General features: G+C 39.3%; 1 protein-coding gene across 2 annotated transcripts in view; it reads right to left on the bottom strand.

Annotated features, from left to right (window-relative positions):
- CFH (complement factor H) overlaps nt 1-15440 on the bottom strand; it is a 115063-nt gene that overhangs the window by 14558 nt on the left and 85065 nt on the right. Inside the window, exon 16 of one of the 2 annotated variants that reach the window (XM_064370894.1) lies at nt 228-410. The exons of the other annotated variant lie outside the window; for it this stretch is intronic. Within the exon in view, the coding sequence (XP_064226964.1) occupies nt 228-410 (183 nt within the window). The remainder of the gene's footprint in view (nt 1-227; nt 411-15440) is intronic. 2 annotated transcript variants of the gene reach the window in all.

Below are 15440 nucleotides of genomic sequence, written 5' to 3'. Positions count from 1 at the left end.
TGAATTTTAAATGTTATCTGACATTTGCATATTATTCCAAATTTTGGCTGTATTTAGTTCAAAAAACAGAAAAAGTGGTGATTGATTAATGTGCCTAGATCCTAATTTATTGTGTCCAGATAAAGTAATAGACATAGAGAAAGAACGTCTCTCTTGCTTACACAAAGCACAATAGAGTATTAACTTCATTTGAAAGAATTATGTAAAACAAATTATACACTACTGACCAACACAGCGCGGTACTGACTGCCACCTTCCATCTTTGCACATAATTTCTTCTCCTTCCTGAATTAGATAATTTTCTTGACACAAAACAGATACTTTTTCTCCATCTTGATAATTCAGTGTGGTTGTGATATTCAGAGAATTGGGAATCTGAGGTGGAGGTGGGCATAATTGTATTTGTGTCACTAAAAAATATTAAACATATAGTTAACATTAAAATAAAAATATTAAAAATAAAAAGTATTAAAATTAGGCTTTTTTATTAAGAATCATAATTTATATGATTAAATAGAATAATATAAAATTCAATAACTGTTTTATAAATTATTATTACCTATCATAATTGTAAAGCCAGCTGCCTCGCCGGGAGCTAAATGGACACACTTATCTCTCCCCGTGCCGGCCTCTCTATGCTGGCTCCCCACACCCACTCCTATTTGGTCTCTCTATGCAGGTTCCACACACCCACTCCTGCATTCCTCACTCAACCCCTTCAAAATTTAAAAAGTCCACCAAAGATTTGTCCAATGGCAGCTTAACATTGACCTCCCCAGCCGGTCAACCCACCAGTAGTCCCACCTGGCAACCAATGGTAGCTCGCCCCATTGGCACCTTGACTTCCCCTCACCAATGAAACTGTCTGCTCTTTGTTTCCCTAGTAATCAATCAACCTTCCTCACCAATGAAACTGTCTGCTCTTTGTTTCCCTAAAGACAAATCAATTACCTCCACTCCCTATAAAACCCCACACCCTGAGAAGCCCAGTGCAACTTCTCTGGCCCCTTCCCGGACCACAGAACCTCGCCCGGGAGCTGAATAAATTGGATTCTCATTTTCTCACACTGGCCTCAGTTTCCTCATTTTGACTCAGCAATATACCTTACAGCTAGTGCCAAAACCCGGGAAGGAGTTGTGAGACCCCCTCCTAAGGGGGAAACCAACTCCTCCACCTGAAGCCGGACCAGGGAGCCGCTCCGCTGCAAGGGAAGACTTCTGTTGCCCATAGCCTCTCCCGCTGCCTACCTCTGGACTCCCTGTCTGTAACCGCGGCCACGTCAGGGACTCCTCCCCGCCGTGGGCCCGGGGCCCCGGTTCCATTCTGAGGACCTGAGTGTAGAGGAGATATCCCTTCGTGCTTGTCTTCCCCCCTTAAGGGGTCTGCTGAGGGTCAGGAACCTGAGGGAGACATCCCCATCTTCCTGAACCCTCTCCGGTGTTTGGTAGTGCAGTCCAGGATGCCAACAGGTCATCTCCACAGCAGCAAGTGAGGCTTGGGTAATCAGAAGCCCTGTTTACTCCTCCAGGCCCTACTTAGGGCCTGGATCAGACCTCGGCTCCTAACCTCAAAACTCGCCCTTTGGCAAGCCAGCTCCCGCTTAAATATTTTCAGTTTCTCTTTCTGTTTCTCCTGTTCTCGAGTGAATGTGTGAGTGAGTTTTTTCCCTTCCAGTAAAATTGTATCCTGCTTTCCAAGTTTTATAAGTTTACAAATTCTTGTATTCTTGTTCTCTATTGCTGATAACTGTAAGTTTCTACAGTGAAGGTCATGAGAAATGCCCAAGCAGGCGGGACTCTGGCTTTCTGAAAACTGTAGCAAAAGGGAATAGATAAGGCCTGTGCTAAAATCCTTAAGCTCTACAGATAGCAAACATCTGGGTCACATAGCAACTGTCACATGTAAGCCCAAGTTAAGTACCTATTACTGCTTAATGAATTGCCTTTGTTCTATGCCTGCAAACTTGTTTTAGTGCCACTGTGTACTTCATGTATAAAAAGCCAAGCCCTGTCTTTGTTAGGTGCTTAGTATTAAAATGCTAATCTGCTGAGCCAGTGGCCACCTTAATAAAATCCTCCTGTTTCACAAAAAAAAAAAAAAAAAAAATCATGGGTGACCACAAATCCCACCCAGACCCTAAGTCGCCACTGGGATGCCTAGTTCTAAACCTACCCAAGCTGGGCCTCTCTATTAAAAAAGAAAAAAAAAAAAGGCTACTCTTCCTCTCCACTGTAGCCTAGCCACAGTATCCGCTGGACAACAAGTCCAAGTGGCCTCCAGAGGGCACGCTTAACTTTAATGTCCTCACTAATTTAAACAATTTTTGCCAAAGGAACGGCAAGTGAGCCGACGTTCCCTACATCCAAGCATTCTGGTATCTCCATGCCCACCCCAACCTCTGTTCCTCTTGTACTACGGCTCAGATGCTTTTAACTAAGGACTTACCCAAACAGCCTTCAGCCCTACAGGCAATCTCCTCCTCCTCCTCCTCTGATCCTGACTTGCCTGAATAACTCCCCCTACCCCCAACCCAACCTAATAATCCTCCACCCTATGTGGAACCCCAAACCCCTCCTGCTTCCCCAGGTCTTAACCTCTCCAGTCAGTGCCCACACTCGCTCACACAGCACTCCCACCAACGGGGGCTCCCCGCTTTGTCCCCTCTATACCGAATCTCAAATCCCTTCTGCTCCTCCCCTTTCAAAACCCCAGCCACTTCCTGCCCTCCTGAGTCCTAATGTGACCCCACCCACTAGTGCTCAAATTTGCCTGCATGGCACGTACACTAATGAGAACTCCCTCCTTTGTCCTCTCTGCAAGATGGCTGAAACGGAAGGTGTAGTCCAGGTACACGTTCCTTTCTCTAACTTGTCCACCATTAAAAAATGCCTAAGGTCATTCTCCACCAATCCTACTGTTTATACTAAAGAATTTCCCTATTTCACTCAGGCCTATAACTTAACCTAGCACAACATTTATGTAATTCTGTCCTCTACTCTTACTCCTAATGAAAATAACCACTGCCGCCAAGACCAAATGCTGCAGTAACTCCTAGTGGACATGCAAGGCGCAGCTCATAAGGTACTTAATTATAATAAGCTGCATGAAATAACTCAGGGTCCTACTAAAAACCCAGCTGCCTTCCTTAACCAATTAACCAACGCTATAGTCCTACATACCCAAGTAGATCCAAACTCCCCAGCCGGGATCACCCTCTAGTGGCCCATTTTATCTCCCAGTCAGCACCAAACATTAGAAAAAAAACTAAAGAAAGCAGAGAAGGTCCCCCAAACTCCCATACAAGACCTGGTAAACTTGGCATTTAAAGTTTTTAATGGCCGGGAGGAAAAGGCTAAGGCCATCCGCCGGGCCCATTTACAGCAACAGGTAAGCCTCCAAACCCAAGCTATTGTAGCAGCCCTAAGGCTGGCAGCGCACCCACCATCTGGTGGGGGAAACTCCTCAAAGTTCCTCCGAAAAGGTCCCCTAGGACCTGCCCAGACTACTTCAAAAGTCCCACCTGGGACCTGCTTCAAATGTGGCCAAGAGGGACACTGGGCCCAGCAGTGCCCCTGTCAACATCCACCTCCCGGACCCTGTCCGATCTGCAAATAAACTGGACACTAGAAGGTAGACTGCCCATTCCGGACTACAGGCTCACCCCCTGCAAGTCCATGTGAGGGGCAAGCCAGTCCAAAGGATGCAGTCCCTTCGTTTGAACTCCTTGGCCTCATGGATGATCAATGCAACCTGGACTCGAAGACCCCCATCACCCTTGCCGAGCCCAGGGTAACGCTACGAGGAGCAGGTAAATCCATTTCCTTCTTAATGGACATGGAGGTTGCCTGTTCTGTATTGCCTTCCTACTCAGGGCCTAGTATACTTTCTCAGGTTTCAGTTATGGGAATTAATAAAGAGCCTTCCTACCCTAATCGAACTCATCCTTTAGCCTGTGTCCTCCAAGGACACCCCTTTTCTCACTCTTTTCTAATCATACCCTCATGCCTAGTTCCCCTATTAAAACACAATATTCTCCAAACTGTGGGGGCCACTCTCCAACTTATTGGCCCCCATACTCAAACCCATCACCCACTCACCTCCTACTGCCCCTCCTAACCAACCCTATGCCCGGGCTCAACCCCTTGTCTCAACCCCCATCCCTCCTAATGTAGTTAATCCCTTGGTGTGGAAAACCTCTAAGCCTGTAGTGGCCAAACATCACACACCAGCTAAAATACTTCTTAAAAATCCTACCCACTTTCCCTCACGTCCTCAGTTTCCCATCTCAAAAACCCACCGCCAGGGCCTAAAGCCTATTGTCGCCTAACTCCTAGCACAGGGACTCCTTATTCCTATCAGTTCCCCTTGTAACACTCCTATCTTGCCAGTCCAAAAGCCATGCAGCTTTCACCTAGTTCAGGACCTGCGCCTTATCAATGAGGCAGTAATTCCCCTCCACCCTGTAGTTCCCAATCCATACCCCTATTATCAAACGTTCCCTCCACTACTTATTTTACAGTCCTTAACCTCAAGGACGCCTTCTTTACCATTCCTCTTCACCCTAAGTCCTATTTCCTCTTTGCCTTTACTTAGACTGATCCAGACACTAACCTCTCGCAGCAGTTAACCTGGACGGTCCTGCCCTAGGGCTTTAGAGACAGCCCTCACATATTTAGACAAGCATTAGCAGCTAACCTAACCTCTTGCCCCCCTCAGCCTAGTCTCCTCTTACAGTACGTGGACAACCTGCTGCTTTGCAGCCCTTCCCTCTCCATGTCACGGTAGCATACTGCCACTCTCCTTAATTTCCTTGGGTCTAGGGAATACCGGGTTTCCCCCTCCAAAGCACAACTGTCGGTCACCTCGGTAATCTATTCAAGTATTCACCTTACTCCCCAAACTAAGGGCTTAACAACAGACCATCAGAAGGCACTACTTGCACTGCAGCCCCCTGGAAACAGCTAACAAAACCCTCTCCTTTCTAAGATTTGTGGGATTTTTCCATCACTGAATTCCGAACTTCGCTACTCTGGCTGAGCCCTTATATGCGGCAGCCAAAGATACCCCCAGGAAACATAGCTAATATTCCAGTCCTATACCTGCATTATCCCTAAAGTTATAAAACAACTTGGCTCTGTAAGCCATACAATCCTAGAAAATAAAGCCACCCTAACTAACCAAATCAAACCCTCAAATAACACCTCTCATCCTTTCTCCTAGTTAACTCTAGTACAGCAGGGAGCCAACATGTTAAACTTAACCAAAACCGTAAACCTCCCTCACTGCTTTTTATGCGCCTCTCTCAGCAACTCCCCGCCTTGGCCGCAGTTCCCCTCCAGTTCAACTTCAATCTGTCACAGTCACCTACAGGGCTTGGCACCAACTTAACAAATATCCCCTTGTTCAAAATACATTCAAAATTTCTCTCTCTCTGCTATAAGACAGCCAGCAGCTCCAGTCCCAGCTGCAACACCACAATAAAAATAAAAACCTCCCTCTACGTGCCACCAAAAAAAATAATTTTAGTGTAATGGAACCCTAATCAAAATTATCAAAACTTCCTCCCTATTCCCCTGTGTGCCCGTCACCCTAGTCCCGCAACTAAAGGTGTATGGACAAGCTAAATTCCTATCCCTCCTTCCGTCTTCCCCTCAGTGCCAAAATAAACGAGCTGTTTTCCTCCCAATAGTAGTCAGCCTCTCCCTAGCATCCTCTTCAGTCGCTGCTGGAATTGGAGGCGGCACCTTAAGCTACAGTGTCACTCCAGCCACTCAACTGGAAAACAAACTCCGTGTGGCCATTGAAGCATCAGCTGCCTCCCTGGCCTCCCTCCAGCGACAAATCACGTCACTAGCTCAGCTAACTCTCCAAAACCAACGGGCCCTTGACCTACTAACGGCGGAAAAAAGAGGTACCTGTCTGTTTCTCCAAAAACAGTGCTGCTATTTCATCAGTGAAACAGGCCTAATAGAAGAAAATGTCAATGCTCTCTATCACCTCAAGGAGGACCTCTGAAGAACACCAAGTGTGCCAAACTTTCCTCTTAACTGGTGGCAATCTCCCATATTCACCTGGCTAGCTCCTGTTATCATTCCGCTAATCATGGTTTGTCTTCTACTAATCCTGGCTCCGTTCTTTCTTAGGTTTTTACAAGCTCGCATGAAAAAATCTCCAGAATGGCTGTAAATCAGATGCTACTTCACCCCTATGTCCAACTCCCAACCAAGGCACCGGCCAACTAACCTCCCCACTCAGTCCCTGTTCAGCAGGAAGTAGCCAGAAAGAAGCGGCATCCTATATCATCAAAAAGGTTGGGATGTAAAGCCGGCTGCCTCACGGGGAGCTAAATGGACACACTTATCTCTCCCCGTGCTGGCCTCTCTATGCTGGCTCCCCACACCCACTCCTATCTGGTCTCTCTATGCAGACTCCACACACCCACTCCTGCATTCCTCGCTCAACCCCTTCAAAATTTAAAAAGCCCGCCAAAGATTTGTCCAATGGCAGCTTAACATTGACCTCCCCAGCCGGTCAACCCACCAGTAGTCCTGCCTGGCAACCAATGGTAGCTTGCCCCATTGGCACCTTGACTTCCCCTCACCAATGAAACTGCTCTTTGTTTCCCTAAAGACCAATCAATTACCTCCACTCCCTATAAAACCCCACACCCTGAGAAGCCCAGTGCAACTTCTCTGGCCCCTTCCTGGACCACAGAACCTCGCCCGGGAGCTGAATAAATTGGATTCTCATTTTCTCACACTGGCCTCAGTTTCCTCATTTTGACTCGGCAATATGCCTTACAATAATCATCTATGTATACATATATTATACTTTTCAACTTTGTAACAGTTATATTAAATAATAGAACTTTGGGCTTGTATTCTCATAGACTTTCTTACGGTTCTTTTGTACATTCTTTGTTTAATAAATTTTGCATAATTTATAAATACCAATTTTAATTATTTTGAAACTTTAGAATGTTTTAATGGAATTACACATTCTTAATTACACACATTAAATAAAAATTCATACCTATTATCAAATATATCAGAATTGGATTAAAACCCTCACAAAATGTTCTGCCAATGGATTCTGATTAGCCACAGGCAAGATTATATTTAGTTAATATTCAATTTGTTACTGCCACTTGACCAATATAAGCATTAAATATATTCACTAGTGATTTATAGTGTGCTATTTAAAGTTTGAAACTGCCCTCAAGCTTTTATTTACTACCTTACCACCTATACTGTTTAGGGAAAGCCTGGCTTTAGTTACATAATCAGATATAAAGACACCTCTGTAATCTCACAGCTAAACTCTTGTTAAACTGTGATTCATCAGAAATAGCTTATTTTTTCATAATATGAAAATGAAGCATGTCCTGTTTGACTGATGGAGGAGTTTGGAAGCATCTAGGAGCATTCAGCACCCTATAATTCCTTGATTCTGCTCTCTCCTATCAGTGTATGCTCTACTTCAACTAAAGCTTTATGCAAGCATATTACAGGAAATCATGGCAATTATTTCAATTGTCTGATATTTTGTTATCAATTCAGGGAGATATTTGGGTGAATAAAACTTCATTAATTGTTATTTATAAGTTCATTTTCATTTTTTCTATAATAATTAAAGTACTTCATATTTTGTCAAAAGTATTTTGCCTTATTTATGTTTTTCAATATTTTAATGTTTTTAACATTCTCATCAATTTATTTTTCTTAATATTAATGATCAACTATTTATGTTTGAATGACTCTTTCCTTCTATTTTTGTTAGGTGTATGTTCCTACCTTCTAGATTATAGTACTTGTTGTTTTTATTTTGTTTTTTTTTCTTCTAATGCATGTTGTAATGCTAAAACACCTAGATTTCAACTATATCCCATTGATTTTAATGTGGACTGCAATCATTATTATTTAATTTAAAGCATTTTCTGATACTAAGTAATTGAGAAAGAGATTGTTTATTTAACAAAATTGTGACATGGTATAGCCTAATTCTAAATTTAAATTTAAAGACCATTGTGACTCATTATAGCCTAATTCTACACTTAGTATGTATGCATATTTCTTTTCTAAATAGAACCATCAGCAAGTAGACTATCAGCTGTGCAATTAAAAAATGACTGTTTCAAAATACTGAAATTTTCCCAGTATACTTTCACAACAGAATTAAATTAGAAACCAGCAAAAATAAGTTATCTAGAAAAACAAACATTTAGAAATTAGACTATAAACTTCAATACAATTGATCATCAACAGACATACCACAAGACAAATGAGAAAATATTTCAAATAAAATGAAAATGAACACTCTCTCTCTCTGTCTCTTTCCCTCTCTCTCTCCCTCTGTGTCCCCACACACAACATAAACACACACACACATATGTAACATTTTGGAACACAGCTGAATCAGTGCTTAAAAAGTTGGAACTTTAAAGTTTTATATTTTCAAAATATGATCGTTTATGGTCATATTTTTGTTTTCTATGCTAAGATTGAGAGATGTGGGATTCAAATTGAAGTCCTAGGAAGGATGAAAATAATGTCAGTGAAAAAGAGAAAATGGACAAAGAAAAATAGAAAGGGGAGAAAATCAGCAAAGCTAATATTAGTAAAATGTGATAAAGCTAAAAAATAGAGAGCAAATGGAGAACATTTAAAGGTATTAAAATTAATAAAATTGGGGAAAAAAGTAAAAACAATGATCAGTATAAAAAAAGAGAAAAAAACGATCAATATTGAGGATGAAAGAGGGCAGTGACATCAGCAAGATGGCAGCATAGGAAGCCACAACTCTCCCTTCCCTGCCCAGGTACACTGCTTCAGTGACAATACTGGAACCAACTACCTCTGTGAGAAATCTAGAAACCAGTTCAGAGCCTCCTGCAATGCCCCAAAGTAAACAGCGACCAATATATTTTCGCTGCTTCTCCCTCAGAGAGGAAAGATAAGAGTAAAGTATGTATTTATCATCCTAGCTTTCTGGGGAGCGTCCTGAAGTACTGGTTTCTCTCTTGCTTATGTAGGAGCACTTAACGATCCCTGGAATACTCTAGTTTCCTGGGAGTAAAAGAAAAAGCTATGCAGGGGGTGATGTCAGCAACATGGCAAAAGTAGAAGCTCCTGACTCTTCTTCCACCCAAGAATGTCTTAAACAAACATCTATTTGAAATACTCTAGCTTGGCTGTGATAAATCATTTTAAACAATTTTGCCAACTCCATTTTACCCACCCTGAGCTATGTAGGGCATTCTGTTCTGAGAACTTTGTAGTCTAAGACACCTGGCACCTTTGTAACCAATTTTCTGAGAAACAGGGCCCACTGGCCCATACATCCTGTACCTGCAACTGTGTAACTGCCTACCTCACATCTAAGTAAAAAACAACTTTAGATAAAATTTTGTCATTAAACACCCCCTCCCTTTCCCTAACCTGCTCCTTCTGCTTCTTTAATAATCTGCTTACTGCCCCCTAACCCTAAACTAATATAAAAATGTTAACCGCCCTTAGTTCTGGGCTGAGAGATTTAAGCTGTAGCTAACTCTCAGATGCCAGCCATTAAAGCGGACTCTCAACATAACTCAAAGCATAGCGCTTCTGTTTAAACTCGCTCAGGTATAACATATTCATGAATCAACTCCTTCTGAAAGAAAATGAGAGACCAACAAAGGGACTCCTACTCACCAGGCAACAAAGAAAACATTCACAATGAACAAGTAAGAAAATCTGCAACACACTGGAGCATGGACCCCCAGCCTTGTGCACTGCACCATACAGTTAGAAAAGGAATTTCAAAAACTCAATTTCTCTTTGTGGAGAGGAGTTTTTGTATCTCATGTAAAGCATCCAAAGTTTAAGATTTCCTGTGCTTTGGCTCTTAATTCACTAATTTTGGAAGCAGAGAGGATTAGACACATGAGAGTATTTCTACATCACAGGAAAAAAAGTGATTTGATACAAGTGCTGAAGAACTTCCTGAGACTTCATTCCCTAATAGCAGTTCAGAGAAGGGGATGAAAAAAATGCAGCCCCCTTTTTCTCCCCACTCTTCCAGCAGCTACTTGGAGTTCTGGCTTTGAAATAAGTTGCAGTCTGGCTTCTAACAAACTTACATCACACACTCCTCTAGCCAGTTCCCATGGCTCACCCCAGTGATAAATCCAGGTACATTAATTACTCTTAGAACAAGTTTGTCCACACAAACTTGAGTGCCCTAACTTTTACAACTTTCATTCAGAGGCTGTATCTTAAAGCTCTTTGTTCTGAGAGTAGAGTGTACAAAATATATCCAGAGTCGATCTAGACCATAAGAAAACATGGCAGGTTTATATGGGCGTGAAAGCACTTCCAGGAGCTTCATTGCCCAAGAGCAGTGCAGAGAAAAAGTTTTTAAAATGCAGCTCCCTGTTTATCTCCAGAAAGGTTTAAGTCATCCATCAAGTGCTACAACTTTTACAGTTACCTCTAAAAGGACTCCATCCTGAAACTCTTAACTCTCACAGCAGAACATACTAGGAATATACCAGTCTGCCTAGATCATAAAGCAAAGAGGTGGTCTTAAGATTGTACGTAAAAACACCAGAGGCTATGCCAAATTGGAGCAGTGCAGAAAAGGGAAGAGAATGTTTGATTTCCATTTCTCTCCAGAAAGGGCTTAGGGCACATGCTTGCACTGGCTACTTAATAACCTGGCTTCTATAGAGCTTGCACAGGGCAGCTAATGATGCAAACAAACAATAATCTTCCCACAGCCAAAGCCAAAATTTGGGACTTCATGAGACTCACCCCAATGATCAATTCAGATTTCCCATTCTTCCTGGACCAAGTTTAGCCATGCCTTCAAATGTCATTATGTCTATAGCCCTGACTCAAGGCATTGTCTCTTTAATAAACTCACTCTGGGAGATGATAGGGATTTGCATTCCTGAAAGGCCCTACATCACATAATATAAAAAGGTGGTAATACAATGAACTCATTTTCAGCAGCTACCTCTTCAGGATAAGAGTGTGCAGCCTGAATATTAGTACAGGCATTAGCCACAGGGTCCTTACCTGGTGGAATACAGAGAGACTGTGAGATAAGCTCCCACATTTACTTTCACTATGAATGCAGAAAGAAGTGAAATACACAGCCAATGCCTCAAAATTTTCAGCTACATGTAGAGAACCTGACTCCTACCTTATTTGTGCCAGGTACTGACAAGATGTGACACATTCTGACCTCCAAAGGGCCACCAAAAATAAGAGACAGCAGTGTGCACAAAGACTTGAGAGGCATATGCAAATTTTTGGCTGGAAAAATTAGTGAGATCTTTCTACTATAAGATGCCAGTCTGATAAGACTGAGAAAGGCCATTGTTTTATCCATTGCACAGAAGCACAGTGAGTTAAAGGAAAAAAAAAAGAAAAAGAAACGAGAATATATTCCAAACAAAAGAACATGATGAGTCTCCAGAAACTGACTTGAGGGAAGTGGATTTACTCAAGAGGGAATTCAAAATATGGTCATAAAGATACTCACTGAGGTCAAGAGAGCAATGCAACAACAAATTGACTAATTCAACAAAGAGGTTGAAAGTATTTTAAAAGTACCAAACAAAAGTCGCAAATTTTAGAATACTATAACTGAAATGAAAAATTTTAAAGAGGTATTCATCAGCAGACCAGATAAAGTAGAAGAAAGAATTAGTGAACTTGAAGGCAAATTACTGAAAATCACCTAATATGAGAAGCTAAATAAATAAATGTGAAGCTAGCTCAAGATCCAGATGGGATGCCATCATGTGAAATAACATATGCGTTATCAGCATGTAAAAAATAGAATGAGACTACATCATTAAGTATGAGAGAAAAATTACATCATTAAGTATAATTATTGGTATAAAAGAGGTTTTCAATACCCATTACTAAATTGCATTCTAGCCTGGGCAAGAAAGCAATACTCCCATTCTCTCTCTCTCTTTCTCTTCCTTTTTCTTTCTCTTCTTCATTCTTTTTTTCTTTCTTTCCAAAAAAAAAAAAAAAAAGAATGAGATAGAATGAAATAGAAAACATATTCAAAGAAATAATAATAGAAAACTTCCAACAAGTGGGGAAGACATGGAAAACAACTTCCAGAAATCACAAAGGAAATCAAATAAGTTTAATAAAAGATACTCACTTAGAGATATAACACAATCAAATTATCAAAAGTTATAGATGAAGTGTTGAAAGCAGCAAATAAAAAGTGAATGGTCACATAAAATGGAATTTCCACAAGACTGTCAGTGGATTATTCAACAGAAACCCTGCAGGACATAAGGAAGTAGAATGATATACCCAAAATTTTGAAAGAAAATTACTGCCAACCAATAATTCCAGATTCTACAATTCTGTCTTAAAAACAAAGGAGTGATAAAGTCTTTCTGTGATTAAAAAAAGCTAAGCGAGTATAAGGACACTATTTTGCCTTACAAGAAATGCTAAAGGGAGTTCTTGAAGGTGAAAGAAGATAATGCTAAATAGTAACACGAAGATGTTAAAGTATAAAAATTACTAGTAAAAGTAAGTATGATATGAAATCCAAACACTTTAATACTGTAATGGTGTTGGGGAATTACAGCTAGCATAAAGTTAAAAGGCAGCACTACTAAGAACAACTGAAGGCACAACGCTTTGTTAAGAGATACGAATTATAGAAAGATGTAAAGTATGTCATCAAAGATATAAAACGTGGGAGGAGCAGAGTAACATTTAGAGATTTTATATGTAATCAGAATTCAGTTGCTATCAACTTAAAATAGACTTTTAAAAGATATGTTATATAAGCCTAAGGATAACCACAAAGCAAAACCTCTAATAGATACACAAAAGATTAAAAGAAAAAATCCAAAGCATACGACTACAGAAAGATATCAAGGCATGAATAAAGCAAGCAAGAGAGATAGAAACAAAGAATTTAAAAAAATAACAACCAAAACACAATTAACAAATTGCCACTAGTAAATCCTTACCTATCAAAAATTACTTTAAATAAAAATGGAATGTATTCTACAATCAAAAGGCATAGAATGACCAAATAAATTAAAAATTAATACCCAATTATAAACTGCTTACAATTGTCTTATTTCACTGTATTGTACATTCATAGATTGCAGTGAAGGAATAGAAAAAAATCTATAAAAATAAAAACCAAGAGAGAACAGAGGTAGTTATACTTATTTCAGAAGAAATAGACTTAAAGGAAAAAATTGTATAAAGGAACAAAGAAGGTTATTACATCATGATAACGGGGTCAATTTGTCAAGATAATGCAACTGTTGTAAACTTATATATGCACTCAACATCAGAGCAACTAAATATATAAGTAAACATTTAGAGACCTGAATGGAGATGTGGAATGCAACACAGTAATAGTAGGGGATATCAATACCTTACTTTCAACATTTAGACAGATCATCCACACAGAATATCAATAAGGAAACATTAAACTTGAACAATAATTTATACCACATAGATTGAACAGACATACAAAGAACATTCTACATTACAACAACAAAACATATTCTTCTCAAATGCACACGAACATTCTTCAGATTATATCAAATGTTAGGTCATAAAACAAGTCATCAGATTCAAGAACACTGAAATAATATCAAGTATCTTTTCTGACAACAATGGTATTATAAAAGGAGAAGTCAATAAGAGGCATTATGGAAAGTTTTAAATTAGGTGAAAAATTAAACAATGTGCTCTGAAACAACAATGGGGTCAAAAAATTTAAAGAAATTTAAAAATATCTTGAGAAAAAGTAAAATGGAAACAAAACATAACAAAACTTATAAAATGCAGCAAAAGTAGTTCTAAGATGGACGTTTATAGGAATAAATGCCTACATCATGAACGTAGAAAGAACTCAAACAATCTGCTACTGCACCTCAAAGAAGCAGAAAAATATGAAAAAATTAATCCCAAAATTAATAGAAGGATAGAAAACATAAAGATCAGAGCAAAAGTAAGCAAAATAGATCCCCAAACCTACAAAATATCAATGAAAGAATTGGATTTTTTAAAAAGAATCAAAATTGACAAAGCATTAACTAGAAAAACTAAAAAAGAGAGGTATGACTTAAAGGAACACAATCGGAGATTTAAAAAAAAAAAAGGAGACATTACAATGAATATCACAAAAATATAAAGAATAATGAGACCATTATTAGCAATTAAATGCCAACAAATTGGATAACCTAGAAGAAATGGACAAATTCCTAGACATACACAGCCTACTAAGATTAACGCAAAGGAAATAGAAAATCAGAACAGACTAATCATGAGGGAATAGATTAAGTCAGTAATAAAATGTCTCCAATCAAAAAATATTCAAGACCTGATGGCTTCATTGCTGAGTTCTGCCAAACATTTTAAAAGAACTAATACCAATTCTTCTAAAATGACTCCAAAAATTTGAAGAGGAGATCATTTTTCTAACTCATACTAGTGGCCCAGCATTACTCTGAAACCAAAACCAGACGAGGACACAACACAAAAGGAAAACTACACTGATGAACACAGGTACAAAAAAGCCTCAACATTATACTAGCAAAACAAATCCTACAGCTCATTAAAAAGATTATTCACTATGATCAAGTGGGTTTAATAAAAAGAATGTAACGGTGGTTCAACATAGGCAAATCAGTAAAGGTGATGCATCACATTAACAGAAAGAGCAATAACCATATGATCATTCCAATAAACCTAAACGGAAGTGCTAACACTATAAAACTCAAGAGAAAACTGTAGACCATGTACACTTCACTGCATGTATGTTATTTGCTTTTTAGGACTCTAAATATATTGAACTGTTGTTAGTAGATTAGTTTTTGTATTAGTTGTTAATGCGTTCATATATTCTAGACTGGCAGACATTGGTAAAAATATTGAGGCCAGTGAGGCAAGGAACCCCACGATTGGAGAGCAAAATACAGATATAAAACATGGGAAGACTGGAATAAACCCTACACTATTTAAGTGAAACTCTATGTGTCAATATGACTAACTTTTCAAGATAAAGAATAAATTAATAGATAAATAGATGATTGGGGAAATGGATGAACAGATGGATACATAGATGAATAGGTAGACAGACAGATTAAAAAAATGGATAGAAATAGATATAGCTATGTAATACATACATATATATATGCAGATACATAGTAGTTACTGTCATAGACAGAGGTATAGGCACAGGAACATTTGTTGACAAGAAAAGGAATTAGAAGCACTGGTCCCCCAACAGTAATGATGACATGTAGTGCCTGGATATTAATTTTAAAAACCATTGAATTTACGTCTGTGTTTTTTATACTAAAAGTAACTAATTCACATGGCACAGCTTGTATTAATTTATTGCCTTTGTTTTTAAGTATAAGATAATATAATTGAATTTTAATAATGGC

Source organism: Aotus nancymaae, unplaced genomic scaffold (assembly GCF_030222135.1).
Source record: "Aotus nancymaae isolate 86718 unplaced genomic scaffold, 86718_ANA_hifiasm-v0.15.2.pri h1tg000108l, whole genome shotgun sequence".
Lineage (NCBI taxonomy): Eukaryota > Metazoa > Chordata > Mammalia > Primates > Aotidae > Aotus > Aotus nancymaae.
Note: the sequence above shows the minus strand (reverse complement) of the source record. Positions and strands in the feature narration are given on the sequence as shown.